Source organism: Camelus ferus, chromosome 21 (genome assembly GCF_009834535.1).
Source record: "Camelus ferus isolate YT-003-E chromosome 21, BCGSAC_Cfer_1.0, whole genome shotgun sequence".
Classification (NCBI taxonomy): Eukaryota; Metazoa; Chordata; class Mammalia; order Artiodactyla; family Camelidae; genus Camelus; species Camelus ferus.
This window is the reverse complement of record NC_045716.1, coordinates 26,428,826-26,443,318: the sequence shown is the minus strand read 5'-3', so window position 1 is coordinate 26,443,318 and position 14,493 is coordinate 26,428,826. Positions and strand designations below refer to the sequence as shown.

The following is a 14,493-nucleotide window of genomic DNA, read 5'->3' as shown; positions in this document are numbered from 1 at the left end:
TCAGCCTAAGTGAGGAAGCATCTATGTGACCCCAGAAAAAGATGTTTTCTTCTGAAAAGCCACCGCTGTCACTAAGACTGCAAATTCTTTTTTTTTTTTAAAGCCCTCAAGGATATGTGAAAACAAAAATTAAACAGGCTGACTTCTTTTTTTAAAGATAATTTATTTCAGTTTCCACCTTCTGACAATCTGAGGTGCAATATATAGACATACTTTTTTTCTTCACAGGAAACAGCTTTGATTTTAGCACTGTTCTGAGATCTTCAACCTTGACACTTTCTCCACCTTAAAATATAGTCTGTAGCACACCACCCTATGGGACACGGAATTGCATAACTGTCCACATAACACATCACGTACCTGTATCACTGACCCCTACTTCTGGGCCACTAAGGGCAACCGTGGGTGTGGCAACGGCAGGTTCAGGTCCGAGACAGATGACAGGAAAGAAACAGAGGACGCGCGCAGGAGAGCCCTGCAGAAAGTGCCAGAAGCCTCAGTTGAGGGTGGCAAAGCTCTCCCATGCTCACGCGTTTTAAGGGGATGTGTGTCTGCTGTCTGGGTTTCTAGCATCTCCTAGTGTTGACCTGTCCTCCTCCAGGCGTCCACGGAAGGGGCGGCCCCACGCTGGCTGGCGGCTCTGCGGGGAGGAGAACTGAAGCCTCCAGCACAGCAATGTGTGTGGGAACTGAGCCCGCCGCACGCTACCCTTTCGTTTTCACAAGCACATCATCCAAGACCAAGGAGGGAACATCGCAGCCCCCAGGGCGAGGGTGGACTGCGGTCCAAGGGGCTTCACCATCAGGAGCCCTGCTTCCAGTTCAGCCCCCACCCCAGTCCTGCTCGGGAGAGCACCTGGGTCTGACCCTGCAGCACAGGCCAGAGGTCCTGCGGGGAGTGATGGGAGACTGGCAAAGCCAGACCCTCTGGCTCTCTCCTGGAAATGATGAGGCTCCCCCTTTCAACAGTAATCAAGAACTCTTTGGTGGGAGCACTGCCCTCCTTGAACTCCCAGGACACAGCCAGGGGGAGGGTCCCCTTCTGAGCCCTTTGCTCACCTCAAGCTCAGAGCTCAGACGGATCAGCCACCTGGGGGCACAGGCCTGTGCCAGGTCACCCAGGGGCCCAGGCAGGCTGGGTGCACACTGTGGGTGCCTCCCTCCCCGAGGACAGCAGGGAGGCCTGGCACAGAACGAGGCCTGGGGAACTCTGCCCCCGGGAGAGCCTCAGCATCGAGGGGACTCCTGGACATGAACCATCTGGAGATGCTTCTCCCGTTTGTTATCTGGAGGGCCTACAGTCCTGCTTCAGGCCACACGGCAACCAGGACAAGTTCAAGTACATGGGATGTGCAGCCTGTGTGGCTTGGGTAGACCTGGCTCCACCCCAGGTCTGCACCCTGCACACCAGTCAATCAGGGCTGCTTCTCACCAGTACAGTCCCCTTCCTGGGGGAGCTCAGCTGAAAGCCTTCCAAGTGAAACCCACCCTCGAGAGTCATAAAAAGGAAGAAATGATTTACAGGAAGGTGGGGTGAGACGGCCAAGTCGGACAGGCAGTGGTTCAAGGGAACTGGAAGGTTGGGGAGGGGAGGTCGAGAAGGACTCGGGGGCTGAGAAGAACTGAGGAAGACGAGACGAGAGACCGCCCTGGGACCCCCAGCTGGATCCTCTCCCGCGGTGGGGACTGGGCCTCGCCGACCTCCTGTCTTCGGCCCCTGCTCCCCGAACTCCCCGCTGTTCTGGCAAATGACTCGGCCCCCTGGCTGCTCAGCTGTCTCAAGGTGATTTGGTACACTATCTAAATCAGGTAAATACAGCTATCTAACCATGCGGCTCTGTCCAGATCCCCTCTAATTAAAAAGCCAACTAGTCAGGGTGCAGTCAGGGCCAGGAGGGTCAGGCTTGTAGCTGCCTGACCTCTGGTTATGGTTAAACAAAACCCGTGCCAAACCCCTCTGTGGTGTGGGCGCCGTGCTGCTCGCACCGGGAGGCTGGGACTCCAGGTGCTCGGGATGATAGCTTAACCCACAGGAAACAGTTCACAGAAAAGCAAACCTCGGGGCTGTCGCCTTCTCTGCACAGCAGTGAACCCTGCCGTCCAACCGGGGAGGGCAGGAGGGTGTGGGCTCCCCTGGCCTCCACTCCCAGGAAGGAGGGAAGAGAAAGGCCAGGTGGCTTCTCTGACACCCACCCAGGGTCTCTGTCCTAAACCCCAGGGGCTTGCCCATTACCCGGACCATCTCAGGGTTTATTTGGACACAAAACTCAGCAACTGGACTCTTCCTAGTCCTCCTTTTGGTAAGGGCTCCTGGGCCTGCTTTGTTTTTTGGCAAATGGAAAATCATGGTCTACTCCATTTCACTTTACGAGTAACTCACAATATTGGAACTTGGCTCTCTTCTGCCTTTGGTTAAAGGCGCACACACACACACACACACACACACCCCGTAGATACAATCTGAACATTAACGTGGTCTCTTAAACATCTATCAGTATTGCTAAAACTGTTAATAATGGCCTAAAACATACAAAGCCACATCTCAATATCACCCTGTTTCCAAAGTAGGGGACTTTTTACTTGGAAGAGTGAACTGTTTTTGGCTCCCTACGACTCACACTGCCCTGAAGGACAGACAGCAGGAAACCCGAAATTCCATTGCTAATGCAGACCTTCGAAACTCCTGGCTTGGGACACCGAACCTGCTGGGACTGGAAACTCTCTTCTTGAATACGACCCAACACATCCTGCACCGAGTCTCAGAGTTCTGAGCTATTTCTGTAAAGCCTCCTGTGTGTCTGGCGAGGTGAGACTTCTCTGCGCACTGGGACCTTGGAAAGCATGCTCCGGGTCTGCGCTGGCAGGTCCGGGGGGAAGAGACTGTGTCACAGAGAGGAAATCTCAGTGAGGCAAGCTGCTGGCCTCCACTCGGGATGCCGTGTCCCCTCTGGTGACACTGGCCAGACACTCCAAAGTGAAATGTCCAGCCAATGGCAGCTGCCAACAGGAGACAGACAGCAGAGCAGCCTCCAAGCCACCTCGACATCGTCACTCTGTAGTGTCCCCTCGTGGGGCTGAGCATGACAGGTAGCACCTCAGAGGTCAGACTAATTCCACTCTGAGCAGCTAGATCTACACGAACAAGGGGAGGGGGCAGAACCCATGGCAACCCTTGCTTCTACTTGAATTGCTATTTCAAGAGGCCTATATGGAAAAAAAGTCTCAAGATCATTGTGAAGTTAAAGTGCTTGGAAAAAACTGAAGACAGCAAAGCTGCATTTCCTTCCAAGGCTGTGGGGGCCCTCCCAGCCCCCGCCCCCAGGGGGGAGAGAGCTGCCCTGCACCCCCCAGCACTCCTGCAAAGACTCTCAGAACCGAATCCCTTCCCCGAGAAATCAGACCGAATCAAATATCCATACAAAAATCTGATATACACAAGGATAAGTCTTTTGGGCACCTTAGAATAAAGTCTTAATGCATTTCAACTAACCACTAACAAATGACGAGGAAAGCCGGGGAGAGCGCCCCCCGAGGGGCTTGCTGGGGTGCTGGAGGGAACACAGCGCACCCAGGGGTTACAGCTGAAGGTCTCAGGAGGGGCTGTGTTACCTGCAGGAGGCATGCAGGCCTGCACGCCTGGCCACTGGATGGGATTTCTCTGAAATGCATTCACTGGAGACATGCACTATCCCTGGGCCAGACATCAGGGTGGGGGTGCCCTCCCTGCGTGACCTGCCCCCGCGCGGGCCTGGCAAACTGGTGACACAGTTGTGCTTTGTTTAGTGACAGGGCCAGAGAGGCTGACGTCACACACGTGCGCACACACACACACACACACACACGCACGCACACATCATCATAAAAACAGTGGAGCTTCTGAAGCCCCAGCCCCCCAGTCCTCCTGGAGAAGCATGTCACACCCATGCTTCATGTCGCCTCTCTTGTGATCACCAAGACACACGTCCTACAGCTCATTCAACACCCAGGAACAGTCCAGCGGGGCACGAGGGAGATCTTGAGCACTGGAGACAGCTGAGGACCAGGCATGGTCTGTTGTGCTCCAGAGGACACAGCGACTGGACGGCGAGCCGGGGGAGGTGGGAGGGAGAACAGGACGGGGACAAAGGCAAGAGGGACAGCACGAGCTGGGGGCGGACAGAGGGACCCAGGCAGATGGAGTATCCACAGCAGGGCAGCCGGCATGCTGGAAGCCTGTCTGTCAGACCCAGCGCCCTCAGACTGGTGGCTGTGCCCGGTGCAACCCCAGGGAGCAAAGCTCCGGCTCCCGGGCACCGGCACAAGCCGGCCAGGGGCATCCGCAGAGTCCTCAGAGCCTCCGGGCCCTGGGCCGCCGGGCGGGGGGCGGAGGCTCCCAAGCGCTTACTAACGCATCTCAAGCGGTCGCCGCCAGAAGCCGCCCCTGCCCGCCATCTGTAGCACTGACACAGACCTTTCTGTCTTTTTTGAAATCAAGAGCAGCACTGTGTGCTTCATAAAGGGCGGCTGTCTTGAAGTTGCTGAAAAAACTTTTCTGTGCTTCGTCAAGGGGTGCACAGCCCCAGGGTACCCCCAGGATCGAATGGCAGAAGTTCCTCTGCTCAGAAGGAAGCTACCAGGAGCCCAGGAACCTCTCAGATGGCCTGACACAGGCCCCTAGGTTCCCTGTGACGTCTCCAAAGCACTCACACACACCCAACTGCGGCCGGGCCTTCTGTAGACAGGAAAAAGTGTCCTCTGTCCCCATCTCTCTCCTCCTTGAGGATCCTGTCACTCCAGTCCCTGTCACATGGAGGGGGGAGCCGGGGAAGAGCCAGCACCAGCCCTAGACTGATGCAGAGAGGCCCACTGCCGCCTCTGCATGAGCCCTGACTGTGAGAAGAACCCCAGATCCCTGCAGGGGAGGACCCCGGATCGTCACCCGCGACTGCCCCGAGTCACCAGCATGTGCTGGCTCACGGCTGCCTTCACCCCTCCTTCCCACGGACGCCCCACCCTCTCCCCCAGGAGGCTGTGACTGACACTGCGCCTGCCCTGGACCAGGCATCCTCTCTCCTCCTCTGTCTCGGCCACAGGCCTGATGCCAGAGGTGTGGACAGTCACCTCGGTTTTAGCCGTGTAATCCCAGGGACACTTTGGCACGTGGACGGGGGAGCAGACACAGGCAGAGGGGAGGCGGGGAGGACGGGCGACCAGAATCTTCTAACCGCTAGTTCTAGGGCGGCGTGGAGCGGCTCCAGGTGCTGCCGATGCCATGCAGGGGAGTGACGGCCAGCCGCTGGCCCAGGAGAGTGGCGTGCGCCACAGTCCTGAGGGTGTCTTGGGCCACCTCTCGCGGCTACTCAGTGGCCGTCTGCTCGATGTGGTCGCTCAGCAGCTTGTACTGCTCTGCAAGAGAACACAGCGTGACTTTTTGGAAGAGAGGGCGATGCAGACAGGCCGGTCACGCTCTTCTCATTCGGGGCAATGACAAAGTAGGACCTCCCAGGGAAGGGTGAGCACGTGGTGACACAGAGCCCTCAGCTGCTAGCACGCTGCACGCTGGCCTCAGACACGTACCAGAAGTAGGCTCCTCGGAACCAGATGCATCTTACCGTGGAAATGATGCTCTGGAGGGCAGCCCCACAGGCCCCCTGGGGACCCCGAGAAGGGCTGGTGTGGTCAGATGAACCACATCACAGGAGCCAGGCTTGCGTCCTGGAGACCATGGAGGGGCACATGGTAGGGGACAGTGTCCTTGCCCTCTGCCAGGTGGGGGGCTGGTGGCAGGACTTTGAGATCGTCCGGGGGTTCCTCCTGAGGCCACCTGTCCACCACCCTCTTTAACTTGGTGCAAGATGGAGTTTTATTTTTAAACAGTATTGATCTGTCCAATTACATGTCTGAGTGGAAGGCTTTCTAGGCCACGAAGAAGAACTATCTTGCAGCAGGTGGGATCAGGGGCAGGTGTAGATTAGGAAGGCCACCAGCAATGTGTCCCCTTCGATTACAGAAGTCAGAGATTCTGGAAACACCTCAAGACTGCCCCCTCTCCCTGCTCCTGGACCTCCCACGGCAGGGTGGTCCAGGAAACAAAGGCAGGCCATATGGTGGCCGTTTACAAGAAGGGGCAATTCATGGCCAGAGTTCGCCCCTTTTCAAGGTCAGGGTCTGAGTGCCAAGGTACACCTTTACTTGGCCCTGTCTGTGGGCACTGACCTGGCAGGCTGCCCCAGCCCTGGGCAAATCCTACTGGTAGAAATGGAGTTCCAAACGGGAGGAAAAGCACAGAGGCAGGCAGGAACGTTTAAAGTCACATTTCTAACCACAGTAGGGATGACCCTCAGAGCAGGGTGGGAAGGCCCACATGCAGCACACTTGTTCTTAAGACCACAGCCCTGCCGGCCTCGCCGCCACTCACCCTCGTCCAGGCTGCCGATCACTGCCTGCTTCTTCAGGAAGTCAGTGCACAGCTTCTTGTTCAGCCCGAACGCCAGCATGTTGTGTGTGAACGTGCTGCGGGAAAACAGCCGTGAGCTGGCGCCCGTGCTGCCTTCCTGGGGAAAGGGAGCCGGGGCCCCACACGCAGCCTGCGGGGACTCATTAGAGAGAAGGAAAGAGGGAGGGCCTCACCAGCCAGCCGGCAACTCTTCCTGTGACACTGCCCCCGCCAGGGGTGGTGCTGAGGGGCGGGTTGATTAGGAACTGGAGTTGAGGCCGAAAGCAGTTAATCGTGTGCTTCTGAGCTGAGAGCGCACAGTGTCTGGCCCTGAGTCACGGCCGTGTGACATCGTATGGTGGCAGGAGCATCTCACCCAGCAGCCCCTCCTCACTGAGTCTGGGCATCAGTGTCAGCGCCCCCGCCCCGCTTTCTCATCCCCAGGTGGCCTGATGTGGGGAGCGGGGCCCCCATCAGCACCCACGCAGGGTGGGGGTGGGGGGAGACCGGCCGCTGCTCTCACCCCAGCTGCCCGAAGGTGATGTTCTCGTTGAAGCGCAGGCTGTCATCCCGCTCCTCCTGGGTCATGTGGCTCCACCTCTCCCTGCAAGCACAGAAGGAGCAGCAGGGGGTCCTCAGAGCCTGGGCCATGTCCCCGCCGTGCGCCTCCCCTGTTCTGACTACAGGTATTGGCAGCACGGGTGTGGCCTCTCTGACACAAGGGCACCTCCGCGGAGGAGCTGTTGGCTCTGCTTCCAGAGAAGCTGCCCAAGGCCTGCTGCCTGCCCGAGGGCCGAGACACAAACTCATCACACGGTCCTGCTGGAGATAGGAGGTCCGGGACCCAGAGATGATGTGTGCTGAGTGGTTCCCAGAACATTCTTTAGGAGACAGGAATGCTGCCCATCCCTCCGCCACCACGCCATCCTTTACAGTTCAAGGATAGGAGGTCACAGGGCCCATGTGACCGCCCGGAGACCCGCGGAGAGGGCAAGGCCCCACAGGAGGCCATCTGTGGGGAGTGAGTGTTGCAGACCCAGTGAGGAGGTCCCAGGACCTCTGCTTGTCCCCAGGCCTCACGGCTCCTTGGCGAGGCCCACCCGGCTGTGGGGCTGGAAATGCTCTGACCACACACTGCCTACCAGGCCGGCCTGGCTCTGCCACCGTCACTCTCCTTCCAGGCTCATCCTGCTTGCTCCCTCCCAGAGTGCATGGATAGGACCTGTTACTGCAACCCGTGACCCGCCATCAGGACAGCACAAAGCTTCTAAGCAAAGCTCAGAAACCCGACGAGGAAGGACCTGGCCCGTGGGCTCCAGGGCTGTGTTCTCTGGGCAGAAACAGGCTCAGGGGGAGGGTTCTCTTTTGAGCTGTAATTGCTCTGTGTCCCTGAGTGGACTGATTCTACCAGCTCCTGGAGGGCATCGGCCCCTCCCCTATGGCAGAGCATCCTTGTCCCAGGGGGCCGGGGCATTGCCCCTGTACCACTCCACCCCCGCCTCAGGGCACAGGGCTGTGCGACTAAGAAGTGAGCAGATGCAGACATGGAAGAGAAGCTCGTTTTAGCCTATTTCCCCTTAAAAATTACACTCTGGATGAGAAGTCTGACTAAAACAGGGTTGAAAGAAAAGATAAAAGGGAGAGAAGAGGCAGTGTTAGGAGCGGGGTCAGGGTGATGGAGAAGCCGAGGGAACAGGACAGAACCATGAACATCAACTCTTAACTCCTCTCTACCCTCCTGGCCCAGGGAGGCCACTGGTGCCGCTGCAGCTGAGCGGGAGCTGTGGGACGCCAGGGCACGACAGAGGAGAGTGGAAACGTCACTCCCAGCCTCCTTGTACTAACGACAGGACACCCACAAAGAGACCCAGACTGTGCTTCCAGGTACTGCGTCGATCCCATCCCATCTTCCTTCCCATCCTCTTTCCCCTAGGGGTCACCCTTAGGTATCCAAGCACAGAAATCCCCACACCAGTACCAGGCTTGCTGTGTACAGTTGTGCAGGTTGTGTACTGCACAACCCCAGACCACATGGAAATGGCTCCCTTGCCGTCATGCAGCACAGCAGCTTTGACCCCTACTCCTCCGGAGGAGGTGATTCGTTTTGCTGGGGTTAGGACTAAAATTGGGACATTTAATCTGACCTCTGAAGAAACAGGTAGAAGGTCATCAGCGATCACAGGCTGCCTACGATCAAATCCATTCCTTAAAATTGAGTTCAGTGCCCAATACCAGTCAATGTCTAATAACACAAGAGAGCAGAACATGTGTCTAAATTGCCACAGTGGGAACTGGGATGTGACCAACAGCTTACAGAACAGGAAGCCTCCTGAAATGGGGACATTTCCGCCTCTGAGAACAGAGAGGGTACTAATGGTGTTGCAGCAGAGTTTACCAAAGGGCAATAATGTTGGAGGCACAAAGTTGCCAAGGACCCAGAGCCAACGCCCCTAGTCCCCAATCTCAAACACTTGCCCTCCTGCTGGGTCATGTAGGGTGTCCCGGGGGGCAGGTCTGGGATGTGCATGGCCAGACCACATCTGCTCTGGGTGAGATGGCCTGTGAGGCCCAGAGACTCACTTCCCCTCGCGGGGCTCAGCACGGACCAGCTCAGAGGCCGTGATGCTCCAGCCCGCTCGGGCCTCGGCTGTGGTGCTGGGAAGCCTTGCTCCAGGAAGGCTGATTCATCACCCTCCCCCTCAGAGAGGCTGTGGGAGCGTGGGGGCTTTCTACAGATGGAGGTATCTGCTGTGCCTAAACAGGCCTTTTAAAGCCATAATAAGGCTGCATTAAAAAAACAAGACTTCTCATAAAACAATAAGAGCTAAAAATATACCACTGATTAAAGGAAACATGCTTTTGGGAAAAAAACTCACTGTATCAGAAACTATATTTTGAATCAGCAGGCCTTTAACTCTAAAAATATCTTACAAAGGTATCTAACAAATATAAAGTTCAAACAGTTAAAGTCAGACCCCCACCATGGGCTCACAGGAAACAGCCTGTTCTAGACCCTTCTCTCCAAGAGACCCCCTCACACACACAGGCTCCACGTCACACAGCAGCTGGGAGGAGGGAGCAGCTGTCCTTTCTCCGGGATCCCACCCCCAAACCTGTCAGAGCAGGTGAGGGTCTGCCAGAGCCCACGTGCCTCCGGGCATGATTGCAGAGACAGGTCCTCTGCCCCAACCCGTAGCTTCCGAGTCGGGGTCAAATGTGTGGTTCCAGGCTCTGTTCGGAGAAGCCGGAGCGGCCAGTGGAGGCTAGACTCGCTCACGGTCAGAGCTAACTTTCTGGACCTCACTGCTCTCTCCTCTGGGAACGCACACCGGGCCCCGTGGGGGTCTCGGGTGCGGTGTTTGCCCCCTGACCACTACAGGTCTCTATCCTGGGTGAGCTCCCACCGTCACCAGCCTGTCCCCGCGTGTCTGGGTGCGACCCGCCCCCACCCCAGTGGCCCCAGAAGGGCCCCGCACTGCCCGCGGACAGCCACGTGGACACACACCTCTTCTTCTCCTCCTCTCCAGCATCCCCTCTGGAGCGGCAGCAGAAACAGGTAAACAGAGGAACATGTCAAAGTCATGCAAGATGTGTGGACGGACAAGAGAACAAGCGGGAAAGAGGGCTATCCCAGCAGAAACGGAGGTGGAGACGGGGCGCCAGGGGACAGCTGCCTAGGAGTCTGAGGAAACCCGGCTCGCCTGCAGGCACTTCCTTTCTGTGTCTCTTGGCAGAGCGGAGAACTCTCTCTCTAGAATCCTCAGGAATGTACCAACGACTCCCCCCCTTCACATGCTCCCGACTCCCAAGGAAACGTAGCCACAGCAGGCTGCCGCGGGGTGCGAGGCAGGCCCTCCCGCCCCGGTTAGGGTCTACTGCCCCCGAGAAAGAAAGCTTTCGCTTGAGCTCCGCCACGTGCTGGGGACTAAAGTCTTCAGCAGCAGGTGCCTGCCTACTCCCCTGCCCGGAGAAAGTGGAAGGGGTCTCCCCAAGTTGGAGAAGGAGAGGACTCGTTTCATGAACGAGGAGAGATTCAGAGACGTCAAAGTCCCGGGACTGGAGGGGCCAACACGGCGACCCAGGCCTGGTGGCTGCTGCCTCTTCCCCGCGCAGCCGCCGCTCACAGCGGGCGGCAACCTCAGCTCGCAGTGGCCAGAGAGAGCTGGGCCTGGCGCCCCCGCCGGCGGCCACTACGTGCTCTGTGGAATGGTTTACAAAAGGGCTTCCAAGGTGGCAAGACTGCCCGTAAGGAGCTGGAAAGGCCTGTTCAGACTGCAGCCCAGAGCAGTAAGTTGAACAGTAGCAACTGCCTTTCCCTAGACGTGAGCCCCGCACCCCAAGACCGCACTGCCATGGCCCCAACCCAGGAGTCTGGCTTCTTAGAGAGACAGGCAGAGGGGGTCTCAGGAGGTCCCGATGGTTTCATTCAGTGGGAGTCTGCATTTTTTAGAAGGGTCAGGCCAAGTCATGCCAGAGCCCCAGGGCAGGAAGCGCTCATGCAGGCTGAGCCCCCCACCCACGAAGCTGCGTGCCCAGGACCCTTCAGGCAGCTTGCAGGGCACCGGGACCGGAAGGGATGGAGGAAGAAACACAGACGCATCGACTCAGCCGTTCTGTTCTTCCATTCTCCTCATCAGAAACGGGAAAAGGAAGCCTCTCCCTGGGCCTCGTCCCTGAGGCAGCGCAGGCCCGGACTTTGCCCCTACCTGGTCGTGGGGGACCGCTTCCTCCTCTCACAGTGGACAGCGTCAAAAAAGGCCGCATTCCAGAACCTCAGCGTGTGCCTGCCGGACAGAGCAGGTGGGAGAGACAGTCTCAGGTCCGCCTGAGGGATAGGGATGGGGAGCCTCAGAGAGCAGAGACGGAGGACACAGACGAGCATGTGCCTTTATCCCACTGGAACTGGGTCCCTGGGCTCCCGAGGAGGGAAGAGCATCACTGGGGATGTGCAGGCGTGAAGGGGAGGGTGGAGCTGGGTCAGCCCGACTCATCAGGTCAAAGCTGAAGCCGCCACCTGCAGGATGCGGGCAGGGACCATTTCCTCTGCTGCATCTCCTGCTGAGGCCCCCAAAGGGAATTGGAGGCTTTGGGAGACCTATTTTTCTAGAGCTGGGTCTAGAAACATAAATGGGGGCCTGGTGGGGACAGGCCATATGCAGAGAGAAAACACATTTATAGGGACACACAAGACAGAATCATTCTTCCCAAAGACCAGGGTCAGCAAATTTACGGCATGTGGGCCAAACTCGGCCTTCTGCCCATTTGTGTAAATCAGGTTTTATGGGCTCACAGCCACGCCCATTCCCTGACGTCCTGTCTAAGGTGGCCTTTGCACTCCAGCAGCAGAGTAGAGTGGTTGCCTGCAAAGCCTAAAATGTTTATCACCCAGCTCTTTACAGGGAAGTGTGCTGAGTGCTGTTGCAGATGCAAAGACAGCCGCCAAGGCCCGGCCCAGAGGGGCAGAGCTAAATCTTGGCCTGGTGGGACCGGGCTGCTCGGCTTCTTCTCCCTGCTTCCACTGAGCCCGGCCCTGCAAGGTGGGGCCCCTCTCAGAGGCTTCCGGACAGCTGCACCCCAGCCCCTGCTGGCCACACACCTCATGTGCCCTGCTCTGCCGTGGCCAAGTTCTCCTACTGCTCAACTGTGATCTTCAAGGGAGGGGCACGCCTGAGACCCTTTGGGTTTCAGGGGCTAGTACGCTGCCTACTTGTGGGTAAATAAAGCATGCTGATGGAGAGGCTTCGGAGGGATGGTAGCAGCACGAGTGGGCATCCTCCGAGCAAGACAGAGGGCGGGAGCTCCCCGACCGCTGGTCTCTTGCTTCACTACGGCCTTCATGTGTATACATTATTTATACACATACGTGAAATGGCTTTAATTAGGATATCATTTGCACACCATAAAATTCACTCTGTTAAAGTATACACTTCACTCCTGGGCAGCTATCTGGAGAGAACTCTAATTTGAAAAGATACATGCACCCCAGTGTTCACAACAGCACTATTTACAACAGTGAAGACATGGAGGCAACCTAAATGTCCACTGGTAGATGACCGGATAAAGGTGATGTGGGGTGTGTGTGTGTGTGTGTGTGTGTGTGTGTGTGTGTGTGTACACAAAATGGAATATCAGGAATGTTACTCAGCCATAAAAAAGAATAAAATAATGCCATTTGCAGCAATATGGATGGGCCTAGAGATTATTATACTAAGTGAAGTAAGTCAGCAAAGAAAGACGTATCATATGATGCCACTTATATGTGGAATCTTAAAAAAAAAGATATAAATAAACTTATTTATAAACCAGAAAGAGACTCACAGACATAGAAAACAAATTACAGTTACCAAAAAAGAGGGTGGGGAGGGATAAATTAGGAGTTTGGGATTTGCAGATACAAACTACTATATACAGAACAGATAAACAACAAGGACCTACAGCCCAGCACAGGGAACTGTATTCAATATCATCTAATAACCTGTAGTGGGAAAGAATCTGAAACAGCATATACAAATATACACACACACACACGCACATGTAACTAAGGCACTTTGCTGTACACCTGAAACTAACACAACGTTTTAAACCAACTATAATTCTAAAAGATTAAAAGTAAATTCAATGGCTTTTAGTCTATTCGTGGAATTGTGCAACCATCACCACCATCCATCTCATGGAACATTTTCACTCCCCCAGCCCCTGGCAACCACTAACCTTCTCTGTCTCCCGGGGTTTGCCCATCCTGAACACTTCACATAAATACACTGTGTGGTCCTTGGTGTCTGGTTGCAGTCACTTAGCAGAATGTTTCACCCCCATGTTGTGGCAGGTGTGGGTGCCTTGTTCCTTTAGATGGCTGAGTAATAGCCTGCATTTTGTGTATCCAGACATCAAATGCCCATGGAGATGGACATTCAGGTTATTTCTACTTTTTAGCTCCTAAAAATCATGCTGTTATGAACATTTGTGCACAAGTTTTTCTCTGAGTACCTGTTTTCCACTCTTTCGAGTATCTACTCAGGAGCAAAACTGCAGAGTCCCAGGGGGACTCTGTTCAGCCTCTGAGGAACTGTCAGGCCCTTGCTCACAGTGGCTGCCCCCTATATGACACTCCCACCAGCTGTGGGCAAGGTTCCAGTGTCTCCACATCCCCGCCAGCACTCGCTACCGTAAGGGTGGCCTTACCAGATGGGTTGCTGCTTCAGGTGCGTGTACAGGTAGATCTTCTCCCCCCTGCTCTCCTCTTCCGGGCTGCACACAGTCACTGCGGGAGGGGGAGGAGACTGAGGGGGCGCTGCCTGCATCAGGTGTCGGCAAACCCTCGGCACTGCCCCCGGCCAGCTCTGTGTCCCCCCGGGGGTCACACAGACACGAGGCTGAAGTTCCTCGGCATCTGCTCTGCTGCCCGTGGTGATGCCCACGCCCTGGCTAGGAGGGCTCCTTTTGAGGGAAGGACGGGGTAATGGCTCCCCCACCTCTGGTGATACTTCCCTCGGCCTCCCTGGGGTGAGGCGTTTGCCCCTAGAGGAGTGGGTTTTCATGGAAATTCAAGAAGAGATTATAGGCCAGAGCTGAGAGGACCCTGGAATCACGTACGGCAGGGCCTTGTGCCTCAGGGGAGCTGGAGCCCTTGACGCCGGGGAACCTGCTTGGAGGTGCTGCTAGTTAGTTGTGGGCTGAGCCAGACCCCAGTGGGGCTGCTGGGGTGCCGGCCTGGCGCCCCCGGGCCCAACAGCACAGGGAGGCACTCACCTGTCTTCCGCGGCTTCTCCTGGGGCTTGCCCTCATCCTCCCTTGGGGAGAGAAACCGCAGCAGTGACAAAACGACCCCCACGGTTTCTCCAATCAAAGAAACCCTTCTACGCTGCTGAAATGGGATTATGACTCGTAACCAATATGTACATTTAATGGGGTTTTCTCTGGGAACATGTTTATGAACTCAAGGCTTTATTTACCAATTGCCGGTCTTTTAGAATTGAACAGATGTGGTGTTTAAGCTTCTTTGTGCCATTTTCTCTGAATCTAATACTGTCTGGACCAGAGAAGGAATATAGCCAAGTCACCCGGTTGTAGCCAGGTCAT

The 14,493-nt window shown here is 56.2% G+C and overlaps 1 protein-coding gene across 6 annotated transcripts in view; it reads right to left on the bottom strand.

Moving 5' to 3' along the window:
• Positions 1–143: 143 nt before the first annotated feature.
• The window catches only part of KIAA0513 (KIAA0513 ortholog), a 58,317-nt gene continuing 43,967 nt past the window's right edge, over positions 144–14,493 (bottom strand). For 4 of the 6 annotated variants that reach the window (XM_032464471.1, XM_032464467.1, XM_032464470.1 and 1 more), the window contains 4 exons: positions 14,164–14,204; positions 13,597–13,675; positions 11,121–11,198; positions 7,026–9,949 (listed from right to left, as the gene is read on the bottom strand). In XM_032464471.1, the coding sequence (XP_032320362.1) occupies positions 9,715–9,949; positions 11,121–11,198; positions 13,597–13,675; positions 14,164–14,204 (433 nt within the window). In that variant the 3' untranslated portion in view covers positions 7,026–9,714. The other 2 variants (XM_032464473.1, XM_032464472.1) reach the window with 2 other exon arrangements.